General features: G+C 39.0%; 1 protein-coding gene across 1 annotated transcript in view; it reads left to right on the top strand.

Annotated features, from left to right (window-relative positions):
* slit3 (slit homolog 3 (Drosophila)) overlaps nt 1–14081 on the top strand; it is a 189925-nt gene that overhangs the window by 174023 nt on the left and 1821 nt on the right. The window contains exons 29-36 of the mRNA XM_020923596.2: nt 1934–2073; nt 3850–3943; nt 4096–4233; nt 4619–4859; nt 6116–6246; nt 13034–13185; nt 13452–13606; nt 13879–14039. Coding sequence (XP_020779255.1) covers nt 1934–2073; nt 3850–3943; nt 4096–4233; nt 4619–4859; nt 6116–6246; nt 13034–13185; nt 13452–13606; nt 13879–14039 — 1212 coding nt within the window. The remainder of the gene's footprint in view (nt 1–1933; nt 2074–3849; nt 3944–4095; nt 4234–4618; nt 4860–6115; nt 6247–13033; nt 13186–13451; nt 13607–13878; nt 14040–14081) is intronic.

Genomic DNA, 14081 nt, shown 5'->3' with positions numbered 1-14081 from the left:
ACTAAGGGGCATATGACCTCACAGTCTGAACACTTTCATTGATATTTACTAACCTGGGACAAGCCTTTCACCCACTGTCTATGATCCTCCTTGTCTAAAGATCATGATATACAAGCAGTACGATTGAATCGATTGTCCAGAATATATTCAGCAGATTTGTCCCTTAACAAGGCCTTTGCTCTTTGAATTCCCTTGATATGTGTCTGGCCTTTAACTTGTGCGTGGTAATGCTATTAGGGCTCTTTTTACCCTTTACACATTGTCCCTTAATGTTAATACCAACACAGGTAAATCCCCATGCCCTCGCTGAGACGCAGAGGAGGAGACAGACCATGCTCCTTTGACATTTTAACATGGGACATAATCAGATGGGCCTGTCCAATTAGCCCCACTCAGAGAGGAGAGCCATTTGTCAAAGTATATGTTTAAATGTCAGAACATGAATTTGATTGGTGGCCAATGATCTTTGACCCAATCATTTATAATCTATTGGCAATTTTAATTTGAAGTTTGGTCTCAAGGTTATATATATATTTTATGTTGTAATTTGATTGCAATAACTCTTAAGTTATTTAAGCGTTTCTGTTATATTTTGAACATGAAAAAAAAAACACTTTTAGGTCATACACATACAAAGGTTGCTAATGGTACATTTTCTATGCAGAATAAATTTGTTGCTGTCTACAGACTATAGAGAAAAAAAAAGACTAAAGAGCAAGACTAAACATGTGCAAATGAAGCCAAAGACAACTCCATGTTTTTGATGAAGATACAGTATTATAAATGGTTAAAACCACAAGTCAATTTTGCGTGATATATTTACTCTATAAGGTCAGCTCTTCCTTATACACATTTTGGCATTCAGCTCTTTGAAAGCATCTTACATTACACCTAGTATTTCCAGTTGTAATCAGAAAATAGGCTGTGCAGCGTGGGAAGCCAGCACTGCTGAGATAAGTGAAGGAAAAGTTTGATTAGATGAGTTGAAAAATAAAACTAAAAGAAAGAAAAAGCCCGGAACAAATCAATAGCCCACACAACAGACCTTAACAAAAGTAACAAATATTGTGTTGGATTAAAGTGTTTTCCTGCAAAAAAGGTGCAGGAATGACCTTGCAGTATTTGCAGTAAAAGTGGTAACAAAACAGTATAGAATAAACAGCTGGGTTGAGATACATTATATGGAAGAAAACATAAAAAGATAAAAAGCCTAATTCAACAAAGAAAAGACTTGATGAGAATGAATAAAACAAGGGAGCAAGATGGTTAGAAATTAGGAGGAAGAGAAGGCTTCAATAATTCATTCTGAGTGCCAAATGTGGGTGATGTCCAACTGCGCCAGCATCTTTGAGGTCTTAGGTTAGCTTGCTTTGTTTTTTTTTCAGCATAGTTAAATGTTAAAGAAGAGCAACACTGGCTATGTATGTTAAGAGAATACAAGTCAAATCTTGGTATTTTTCTGATTCACTAAAGTATTGGCAGTGTCAGTTAAATATTTTATTATTAATTAGTAAGAATAAACCATCTTCTACATAAATTTGATGTATGTGGACGTGTTTCAACTTCTGTGATTTGTCTTTTAGATTTTTCATTGATTTAATTAATTTCTAACAGAAATCACTGTCATAGGATTTCAAAGTGGAACATAGTCGAGCTGTAGTTTACACTGTGAGCAGCCATGTTAAAATTTCATTTGAGCAATAAAATGTGACATGGAACGGTCCCTCTTTGTTGGACAGCTAAATATAGATGTGCTTTGGCTCCAGTGGAGGGAGAAAGCACGGGGCAATCTGTTGTATTTGAGGCTCTTACAGGGGAAATCTAAGCAGACACGAGCGGCTGATTGATAGAGCGATTGATTTTATTTCCACTTCTTGCAGCTGGAGAGAGGGAAATCTCTGCGACCATCTAATAATGAGCATTTTGTGTGTAGCTGCGTGTGCCTGCCGGGATTCGAAGGCCAGCGATGTGAGATAAACCCAGACGACTGTGAAGACAATGACTGTGAAAACAACTCCACCTGCATTGATGGAGTCAACAACTACACCTGCCTATGTCCACCCAACTACACAGGTACAGCTGCCCATCCTGAACGCACAAAGGCACCGTTAAACTTCCAGTAGTCAAGCCCTAAAACTGTACGTGTTTGCCCCTGCCCAGTTGACAGGGTCACAGAGTCCCAACAGCACACACAGTCATATTTTCCACTTTGCTGGATGGTGAGTTAGTAAAAGACAGGCTCTCTGTGCTGACCTGAAACTGCTCCTCAAGGAGGCATCACACAAGAAAGGAGAAGGGAGAGATGGGAAAGAGTGTGCTCTGCAAGAAATGGGAAAAATAAACATGGAGAGGAAAGCAGAAGTACAGGGTGGATAGAAAAAATCATATAAAATCTAAATTATTTGGTGTTTAGAGATAAAATACCTAAAATTCTGAGAAGGGGCATCTGATTTGGTAAAGCCATATTGGCCAGCTTGGCTCAGTTCTTATTATCTATTGAGGGACAAACACAATGTATGCACTGAGGCACTGTATCTTATGCTTTCAGTAATTCATTTATTGACTTGATATGGTTCAAGTTACTGGTTCTGGATCTCCTTAAAATAAATACAATTTCTCTGTTTTTAATAAAGCAGCAAACTAACCAATTCAAGTCCAAATAAGGTTAGTTAAATCTGTAGTAAAATCTGTAAATATTTAAATTGGAGTGATTCACATCCCTGAAGACCAAAATGCTGACTTGAGACCTGAGCTTATTTTTGATCTGTGTCAGCGTCCTTTTATAGCACAGCTGTTACCCTTTGACACTGGACCTCAGTCAATGCACACACCATGTCATTATCGTATTTGGCAAAGAGAGGCTTTCGCGTTGCCAGGTACCTGACCACATCCAGCTGGTCCTCCGGCTCCACTCGGCCCAGTAAACCATAATCATCAGGTGTCACATAAAGAGGACAGTCCTTCACCAGTCACCTGACTTTCCCTCACTCAGCAACAAAATTTAAGGTCACAGGACTTTTAAAAAAAGACATATATAGACTTTCTCCACTATAACCATGTTCCAGAATCAAAGGATGATGTTTAGGAAATGAGCTTATGCTTCTTTAATTAAAAAAGGTCACTTTGTCTACTGTGAAAGTCATTTCCCCCAAACATATCTGACAAAAAACATCTGAGATTGTTACAGCCAGGCATAATCTCCAAAATGTTAAGATCCACTGTTTACAGTCATGATTCATTGTAAATGTGAAAAGAAGAGACTATGAATTGTTGTTTATACATATAAAAAAAAATTAACTCAATTGCAATGTCTTATTGTTCTATGTAAGTTTTGCATAATGTGGCACAATATGTGCTTATACAATTACTTTAGTAAAGGAAAATTTGGAATTTATCTTATGATGTCCATTTTTTAGAGATGTAGGTTACAGGTTGCATACTAGTGTACTGCAGTGAAAATAGCATAGACTATAGCCAAAGCTTGAATGAGCATCCAAGGGAAGTGAATTTCTTTGTACAAAAACATCTTATGGGACACTGCTGAAGATGGCTAGGTGGACAGTAACTGAAGATTAGATTTGACGCAAAAAAAAACCAAAACAATGGAAATGTCTTTGACCTGGGCCGGTCCCTCCTTCCTGTACATGACCAACTGCAAGATATACAGTAGAGAACTCACAACGTCTCCATATATCTGGGCACAGCCAGCCAAGGAAATGACAAGATGCCAGGGTAGACCGACTAGACATCAGCTGAACAACCACTACTGCTGTTCTCACCTTACCCGGTGCAAAGCCATTGCTTCATAGCGATTAACTAATATTTAAGCAACAATCATGTTTTTACCAGGTGATCTTTGTGAAGAAGTGGTGGACCATTGCCTGCCAGGATTTGATCCCTGTCAGCATGACTCCAAGTGCATCCAGGTCGGCCGCAGTTACAGGTGAGAGATTACCCTTAGGTTATCCTTTGACCTGACACAACAGTAAATCTTTAGCCATAGATTGGACAAGGCAAGAAGTAATGGGAGATATAAACAGCACACAATAGCAGGTGAGCCTTTGACTCTGTGGTAATGTTTTCATGTGATTTCAGGTGTGAGTGTTTGCCCGGTTACATTGGCCATCACTGTGAGCAGGACTATAACGACTGCCTGGAGAACAAGTGTCAGCACGGAGCAGAGTGTGTGGATGCAGTGAATGGTTATACCTGCATCTGCAAAGAGGGTTTCAGGTACTTCACCCTGGAGCATTCTCACACACTTGGGGCTGGGCTGGGAGGAGATACAGATGGTTCTTCATAATCGGACACTTGACTGTCTAGACCCAATGCCAGTGTATGTGTGTGTGATGTGTGTGTGCTCAACCAGCAGATGTAGCTCCATGTGGTTAATTATAGCCGAGACTGTTGGCAAGAAAGAAACAGATTCTTCACAAGGGACACACAAGATTAAAAACAATGAGAAAAGATTGAGATTTTCAGAAGGAAAATCCCATTAGTTTACTTCAATTTCAAAGAAGCAAGTGTGTAACAACTTGTATGAAATTGTACAGGCACGACAAACTGCCTCATTGAAGTCCTATGAATAACTAATGTTCTGTTGAATCTCCCATCACAGTGGGCTGTTCTGCGAGAACCCTCCACCAATGATCTTGCTTCAGACCAGCCCATGTGACCAGTCAGATTGCCAAAACGGAGCCCAGTGCCTGGTGGTTGCTGAGGAACCCGTCTGCCGCTGCATGCCGGGTTTCTATGGCAATAAATGCGACAAGATGGCCACCGTTCATTTCCTTGGAAGAGATGCGTATGTGGAGTTGCCAAGTGTGAAGCTCCCCTCCAGAGTTCATATTTCTTTACAGGTATGAGAAGTCTATTTGTTAAATCAAGTATTTTTTTTGTTTGGAGAACATTCACACTCCACACAAATACTTTACTGTATTTGAACTATGAGGCCCTGAAAGCGATTGGGGTCTGCTTCAAATCAGGAAAGAATATCAAAGTATTTAGTTTGCAAGATTTCCACGGCAGAGCGGACATTCATGACCAATCACAGACACGCCATTCCACACTGCATATATTTGAGACACCAGAGAGCCCTATGTTACCTGAGACCCTCTCCATCTCCTCCTTTTTAGGGTGTGCCAGTGACTGAATGGCACACAGGAAGAGAAGGCAGTCCTAATTGATATTTAGCACCTGTTCTGGATGTTAGCGTATGTGAATGTATGTGACCTGGGATTCAGTGGTGCTGCCAGAAGCATTCAGTGTCAATGCCAAGCCTGTTAAAGCTCTACCAAGAGGCTCTAAGTCAAAGGAAGGAGAGGAATTGAAAAAAAGGCCACCGCACTTCATAAATCACTCCACGCTTTTTTCTCTGCCTCTCTTTAACACGGCTCTTGTCTCTCCTGATTTTCTGGCCTAGTTTTTTCTGTTGTTCTCTCCTTTGCAATGCCCTCTCTCTCTCCTTTCTCTGGAAGCTTGTTAGCAGGTGTTGACTTGGCTATGCTCCATTGAAGCCGGAGTGTTAAGTGCTTGGCCCCTTGGCCTCACTTCCACTCACTAGTTAGTTAGCGCTTAGCAGCGTGCGCCAGCAAGTGTGACATGTCAAGTGTGCACGTACGGGAGAGGGAGGGGTGGCTCATCTCATTCAATGCCATGGACTGAGATTTGCATTTCATCCTTATTACCTTTTGCTGAGGGCTATCGACATCTGCATAATATATGTGACTGGGATTCATTGTGGTATCATGGTTATCATGGTTCATGGTATCATGGTTGTGGTATTATGGTTAGGTAAACACCCAAAATTCACTGCAATACAAGAAGCGTAAATAGGCATAGTGTGTAAATGAATGCTAATAACCTAATAACCATGCTTTCAGAGTATTATGAATTAAGGCAATATGGAATAAAAATCATGACATTGTTGTGTTATATACAGAGCTGTCTTAGAAAGAGGAACGTGAATAGTGTCTGAGCGTTCCACAACAGAAAATCAACCAGCTGCTTATTGGCATGTACTTACTTTTACTGATAACATGGAAATGTAGAAATTGCAAAACACAAACTAGATGCTAATACATAGTCTGGTTCTTATTTGATTGTGTTTGTGTAGGTGGCGACTGAAAAGGACAATGGCATTTTGCTGTATAAAGAGGACCATGACCCTCTGGCTCTGGAACTGTACCAGGGACATATAAGACTCATCTATGACATCGCCAGCTATCCACCAACCACTGTGTACAGGTAGGAAGCACGCATCATTGCGCAACTGTTCAGGCCTACTGCATTGTAGTAACCACTTTCTTATGCACTGAAGCACTTTATGTCAAAGCAAACATTGTGGGTGCTCTTGTGTGATTAGTGTGGTCTGGTTAAAGCAGGAAATGTACAAGTAAGGACACAGGCAGGCAGAGCATAATTGGATTGGAAAAAACGAAAATGTGGAGATGTATGTAATGTAGTCCTGGCTGGAATGAGAATTAGTCATGTGTCCGACCAACAAGGTCGCAGCGAGAGGGAGGTACAGTGCTGCCAGCCCTTTGCTTCTGATGCTAATGTGCAGCAGGTTCAGAACAAATCTGATTTAAGGATAAGGACATTATGTCATCAGAAATCGGACTCTACCAGGAGCTGTGGGCCAGAGAAGTTAGGTCTCTGTTTACATTGTCAAGGACAGCAGTCTCTGCACCAGACAGATCAGGGTAATCACATTTGTTAAGGTCATACTTTATTAAAGATCTGGGGGAGAAAAGAGTACCAAACATTTGTCGTGGTAGATGAGGTATTACATCAATATTTGTGGTAGTATTGTGACATGCCCAAATAACTATTAATGGTTATTGCAAAAATACTGAAATAAAAATTGCTCTCTGGGTCAAATTAAATGGTGTTTGACAACTAGTTTGGTCAGGATTATAATATAATATTACTCATACTATTTAAAGTTGTAAAGTAGATAGATAGTGTAGATATACAATAGAGACTTGAATTGCAGTACTAAAATATTTGTTTTAGTTTTTTGTAACTATCCCAAAAAATTTACATGAATACAGTCAATTGCTTGTAATTTTTTCTTTTTATCAGTTGCTATTTTAAAGTCTCCATTGGTTATTGGTTATTTGTGAATATATATGCATTCTTTGAAAATGCTGCTCATTATTATTTATTGCCTGGCATCAAACCATTCTGCTTTTTAAAATACAAATTAAATCAGATGACTTATTAAAATCTGTATGAGCTCCTTAAGCAAATTATGTTGTGGCTGTAACATTGTGCTGATGTGTGTGAACTCTGTCTCCGATAACCTTTGATAAAGTGATGCATACAAACAACTTCATTAGAATAGCAGCGCACTGCCAAGGGCAAAACAGATCTGATTTCTGCCCTGAGATGCTAAAGGGCACTTGGACAAAGACATACTTGTAATCTAAATTATAACAAATGTTTGAAACTGTACAAGCACATTCACATTGTATGCTTTGATTTTGTAGTATTGCTGCCAAGGTTTTTTTATGTATTTTTGAATGGGTAATCCCTTGGTGATTCAGATGTGTTCCATAGTAACACATTTCAAGAAGTAGCCAAGATGTTTTTGGATTGTAGTTTTATTTATTTATGTATGTATTTATTTTTATTTATTTTATTTTTTTTTATAAAAGTTTTCAGAAATTAAAGGTGAACTATGTAACATTTCTGGTAGAGAGTTTGCCATCTGCTTGTCTCCATAATAATAAAACGCACACAACACTTTCATACTAGATACTGGGGGTGAAGTACCTTGCCGAAGGACACAACAACAATTTTTGCAACTGGCACCCCCCTATGGCACTTGATTTTCCCAACAGTCTCCTATCCAAGTACTATCCAAATTCGGCCTTGCTTAGCTTCTGAGATCTGACAAGATCAGACAAGCTGGTATGGCCAAAAATAACCATGGAGATGTAAAGCACTTTGAGTACCTTGCGGCTAGAAAAGCTCTATATAAATATGTGACCAATTACCATTTACCATGTCATAAAATGTCCCACAGTATGGCAATTGACTAATTTCCCTCAATTGAGACAAGCAGGTGATGCCACTAGGCCAAGTTATATATGTTTTTCAAGGAATTTGGAGAATTAAAAACATATATATTTTGATAAATGGTAGATTTGTGTATTAATAGGGTATATTACAGTAATAGAGTAATAGAGTGTATTGCTATACTGGGTAACATTTCAGACAAAGCAATAACATATCCATAGAGACAAGCAGGTGGTAGACCCTCACCCTCTACCAGAAAATGACATAATGCACCTTTAAAGTGTATTGTCCTGAGTGACCTCAAAAAGAATACATGGCATTATTAAAACTCAGTGAAGGGGATGAAGAGAGATGGAGGGCAGAAGTGAATAATGGAAACGTTGGTCGCACATAATTAAGCCGTGGCCCAGATGTGGAGGAGTGAATGGACTCATGACTCACGCCTCTTGTGTACAGCTGTGCATTGATAATATGAGACACACGCCGAGCAATAGGTATAAAACAAATGGATGGAATGATAAAGAGATTGTAAACCATGCAGGATAAGACAGAAATAAAAGAGGGGAGAGAGGATGTGATGAGAAAGCAGAAAAGGATGACTGAGCGAGAATGGAGTGGAGAGAGAGAGAGAGAGAGAGAGACAGAGAGAGAGAGAGAGAGAGAGAGAGAAGAGAGAGACAGAGAGAGAGAGACAGAGAGAGAGAGAGACAGAGAGAGAGAGAGAGAGAGAAAGAGAGAGAGACAGAGACAGAGACAGAGAGAGAGAGAGAGAGAGACAGAGAGAGAGAGACAGAGAGAGAGAGAGAGAGAGAGAGAGAGACAGAGACAGAGACAGAGAGAGAGAGAGAGAGAGAGAGAGAGAGAGAGGAAGAGTAAACCACAGAATGAGTCAGGGAATTATCCTTGTCCGCTCTGATTAGTGTCACATGGGCCACGCCTCACAGGGACAGACCAATGGAGAAATTGTCTTATAATAATGTGGACATAAAAGTTAAGAAGAGGCAGGATGACTACTTTGGCCTCAAAATATACATATTTCTTCAAGAAGAAATGCTATCAGATGTGTCATTGTTGTATTTGCTAAAGCTCTAGTTACATTCGCTAAAAAGTATGTGCTGAATACATGATGCAGTATAAAAATAGTTTAATTTATTGAAGATACAGATATGGGTGGCATAAGTGTTTCTAAAAACTATACAATCATAGTGGGATTTATTTGTCTTTTAATGAAAACTGCACATTTTTGTTTAGATCTGATTTAGGCTTTTTATTTTATAGGGATGGGACAGCTCTTTCTGTTATATTTCCTGAGAAGTTGTAGTCCCAAAAACAGTGCTACAATGACAGCAAAAATATAAAATAAAAAAATAAATAAAATCATTCTTAGGCTAAAATCCATAATTCATTATTTATTTCAAATTACGCCCAAATCTTGTTTTGTCTCATTCTTGTGGACCCAATCTCATGTTGTGTTGTTCTTTCGTCCCTTCCATACTATTTCATCTTCCCACTTTTAGGATGAATGGCACTACAGATGTATTATGAGAAGCTTTATATAAACAATGCTAAAGAGAATGGACTCAATAAATACTGGAAGCACAACTTCTGTTTTGACCAGTAAAAGGAAACCTAAATGCAATACAATGAAATAATTTTGGAGTTGAGTAAACGTTCTTTCTGTGTTATGTTTAGCATTAGCCTTTCTAAAGGGGCCTGGCTCCAAGTTTCATTTTACCACAAGTTTCTACAGTATAACCTACTGTACTCCATAACATCCTTCCATACTGGCGTTAGTCTTATCTGTACTAAAGAAGACATCTAGTGTCAGCAGGGCCAACCTGAACAGGGCCAACCAAAGACATGTGAAAGACATTGTCCACACCAGTGCCACAGTGCACAGCCATGTTGGCACTGTGGGTCATGGCTTTGTCCTTATAGCTATTGTGGTTTGTGAGGGAGGCCTGGGGACTACTGCCAGGCCCTGGGATGGTTCTGAAGTAAGTGAGTTGGTGGATTATCTTATGCAAAAACCAGACAAGAGGCATTCAACTGAGGCCTTTGAATGAAGCAAAACTAGAAGTTGCTTACAGTATTAAAAGATTGTCGCTTTTGGGATTTCACTACAATTGATATATTATGCATGAAAAAATGTATTATTAAGTAAAAAATGGCAGAGTACAAATTTTTCCCTGACATGATTGGCCAAAATATTCCATATTGATGATGATTGTTGTGCCAGAAACTTTTTTTTTTTGTATATTTTTCATGCAAATCAAGTTTCTATGCCGCTTAGCAACAATCTGTAGTATAGTGATCTTATCTGTGCAGTAGCAAGCAATAAGAAGGAGGATTTTTTTATAGCTATATTATTATGTTTATCAAATTATCCATCAGTCCCTCAAATTTCTTTGGTGTTAAAAACTAAACAGTGAGATTGATTAAATCCTAGACTTGACTGAAAGACAATATTGCTTTATTTGAAAAGACTGTGTGGGAAACAGGAACAGGGACATTACATGTTATAGGTTTCACATATTTTTCATATTTGCTGTACTGAAATTTTTTACTCCCAAAGAAATAGTAAGCATAATCAAAAAACCTGCAAAAGTACACTCCAGTTCAGAACTTTTATTGGATGTGAGTTTGGCCAGGTTTAAGGAAACAGGAGGGAGAAAAAACAGCATTCAGCAGCTGCCATCTCAGCACTGGCTATTGGAGGTTACCACAGTAATATGGGACTGGGATCTCTGTCTGCACATTACTCTAAACAGATGGAAATGTGAATACACAAATACAGAATTTAGCAGACACTCGCATACATGTACTCAAAACATGAAAACCCGTTTCAGAATAGAACTGGAAAATTATAAAAAAAAAAATTATTTTAAATTTTCTTTTAAACTCTTAAACTGAAACAAATACTCACAAGTCCACACACACGCACACATATATATGCTCCGAACACCATGGGCACCACTGATATCTTCACCTTCTAAGCCTTCTTCAACTCTTCCTTGAGCCCCTGGTATTTCTCAAGTTTCCTGTGTTCCTTCTTCCTGATGTTGCCATCACTTGTTATTGCAATGTTCACCACCACGGCTCTGCTCTGTTGCTTATTCACCACCACTATGTCTGGTTGGTTCGCCATCACCATCCTGTCAGTCTTTATCTGGAAGTTCCACAGGGTCTTTGCTCGGTCATTCTCCACAACCTTTGGAGGTGTTTTCCACCTTGACCTTGGGGTCTCCAGCCTGTACTCTGCACAGATGTTTTTGTACACTATGCCCGCGACTTGGTTATGTCGCTCCATGTATGCTTTCCCTGCCAGCATCTTACAACCTGCAGTTATGTGCTGGACTGTGTCAGGAGCCTCTTTGCACAGTCTACACCGTGGGTCTTGTTTGGTGTGGTAAATCTGGGCCTCTGTCTCTCTCTATTTATTTATTTATTTTTTTACATAAAATCCAGTTTACAGAATAAACAATAGCATTTTGTATATATGTATGGATTATGAGTCACAATCTGAACTCACTTAAGTTAAATGTCAAAAATTATATGTAATGTATGGGGGGGTGAACATGTAAAAACCACCACCATGTAAAACCACACATGTTGTAGTGTTTTAGTGCCATCTAGTGAAGTGTTGGTGAAGTTCAAGTTCTTGCATTCAACCAAATCATCAATAAAGCAGACATTATTATTATGGAGTGGAGAAATAGTGGAAAGAAAAACAAAGTACAGACTGAGAATTGTAGTAAAACATCATTTGTGTCTTTTCCCCAGGCCTGTTTGGGAATTTGATTAAATTACATGGCTCCTAATGAATACCATGAATGTGTCTGTGTTAGGTCTATAGTAAAACCACTAAAACCATGACAAGATTGATGTTCGGGGAGATACTATGTTCATCGTCTGCAGCAAGAATTTTATCTTACTTAATCAACCCAGATTTAGGATTTGAACCTGGATTGAATAAAGTGTTATGTTATCTGATTTTGAGCAGTTCTGTGCAAAACAGATTGTTTGATGTTACTAGAAGAATTTATTGTTTTGAATTATAAAACAACCTCAGTATTTCTTTTGAATTTGCAGTTCTCCACACTATGTTTTGTTTTCTTTTTTTTATCTCAATTCTTTTAATCATTGCTACAATCTCAGTCTGCATTTTAGTAATCAGTGTGATCCCATGAAGTCCATTTATAGATTACAAAATTACTTGAGTTTCAGTTGTTTTGTTTGGTCAGTGGTTCATACGAAAACCACATTGGTCCATTTCCAGAGCACACAGCATTGCTCTATTGACTGTTAAAGCTACATTGCTGTAATTTGAATACTTTATAAACATCTGTCAGTCATAGTTCTGCCCAAAGGCTCCATGGTAACAGTAATCCAGTGAGTGGAGGGCAAATGAAAGAGTGAACTGTCTAAATGTTTCATTATGGGGGAGAGGGCTGGACCACCAACAGAAACAACTTAAGTGTTTTGTGATCTCTCTACTTCTTTTGCTCCATGTGTTGGGTGTAAATAAGAACTTGGGTGAGTGAGCATAGACAGTTAGTGCTACACCATCTCACTTTGTAGCCTTCTGAGTTTTTTTCTTCAAACATTGCCAAACCACTGTCTCTACAACTGTCTATCCCTACTCCAGTGAAAACCACTTACCAGGGAATCTCCGATCCACACACTCACGTTCATTTCATGGGGTCATATAGGGTTCAAAGCACTAGTGTTGTCACAATACTAAAATTTCAAACTCAGTTTCAATACTAAGGAGGGATAGGTTTGATACTTGATGCTGATTTTAATACCACAATAATAATAAAAGAATGGTCTCATACTAGCTAGTCCTGATAACATTTCAATTTCATTTTTTTTTCTTTTAGTATGTGTAATTTGTTTAACATCAACAGCGCATTTAATTCTTGTATCCATGATTTATTTGTTATTTAATGTTATTTAATGTAACCATATCACATTTCTAACACATTTGATGGGTTTTTATTTGCAGTGTGGAGTCAGTGAATGATGGTCTCTTTCACACTGTTGAGCTGCTCATTCAGGACCGCTCCCTAAGCCTGGTAGTAGACAATGGTGCCCCCAAGAGCATGGGCAAGCAGGCCCCACCATCTGTGGACCATAGCACTCAGCTATATGTTGGAGGTAATTATAGATGCTAGTTTTGGTAGATTTATTTGTCTTGTGTTATAGAGTACAAACTTGTATGTGTTTTTTCTAACCAGATAAATAATAGGTAGCATTAACTATTTTTCAGCATGCATCATCTGACAGCTGGTGCCTTAATCAGCTGATCAGCCTGACATATCTGACAGGTCTGCCAGACAGTCTAGGGTGTGATTAGTCTAGCATAAGGAGAGTTTAAAATTCTCCTTTAGTCACTCCGCCTATTCTCTTCTCGCCATATCCAGGTGTGCCATCACAGGTGGTGGCCTCAGGTTTGCGACCCGGTCCAGATCGCTCGCCCCAGACTTTTAATGGCTGCATTCATAATATCCAGATCAACGGGGAGCTGCAAGACTTGAGCTACCGGAGCACAGGTGGAGGACAGGGAGTTGAAAGCAAAGTAAGTATACAACAAAACATGGTATACTAATATAGGCAAAGAAATGTCCTCCTTCAAATACCATTCGGTTGTATCAAATTGAGGTACGTGAAAAATAAGAATGATTATAACCCAATTAAATGCACAAATGTTTCACACATATATTGATTTTAAAATATTATTTAGTTCCTCATCAGTAAAAAAAAAAAAAACTCTTAAGCAGCAAAAACAATAAAAGCAAGTGAGTAAAGATTAATCTTTCCTGTTGTTTTTTTTTTTTTCTTCTGTTTCAGGTCAATGGAATTCTTCCAGGCTGCCATTCGTGCAGTGTATGTGCCCAGGGTGCATGCAGAGAAGGAGGAGAGACAGGTGTGACATGTGACTGTCCCCCCGGACGCACTGGGCCCTTATGTGACCAAACAAGTACAAGTCCAAGCCTCTGTGAGAATCACAGGTATATTCACTCACAGATAACCAAGAAGGCACTCAGAACAAA

This window comes from Boleophthalmus pectinirostris, unplaced genomic scaffold (assembly GCF_026225935.1).
Source record: "Boleophthalmus pectinirostris isolate CB_2022bp ecotype Guang Dong unplaced genomic scaffold, ASM2622593v1 HiC_scaffold_23, whole genome shotgun sequence".
Taxonomy (NCBI): domain Eukaryota; kingdom Metazoa; phylum Chordata; class Actinopteri; order Gobiiformes; family Gobiidae; genus Boleophthalmus; species Boleophthalmus pectinirostris.
This window is presented reverse-complemented; position numbering and strand designations above follow the sequence as displayed.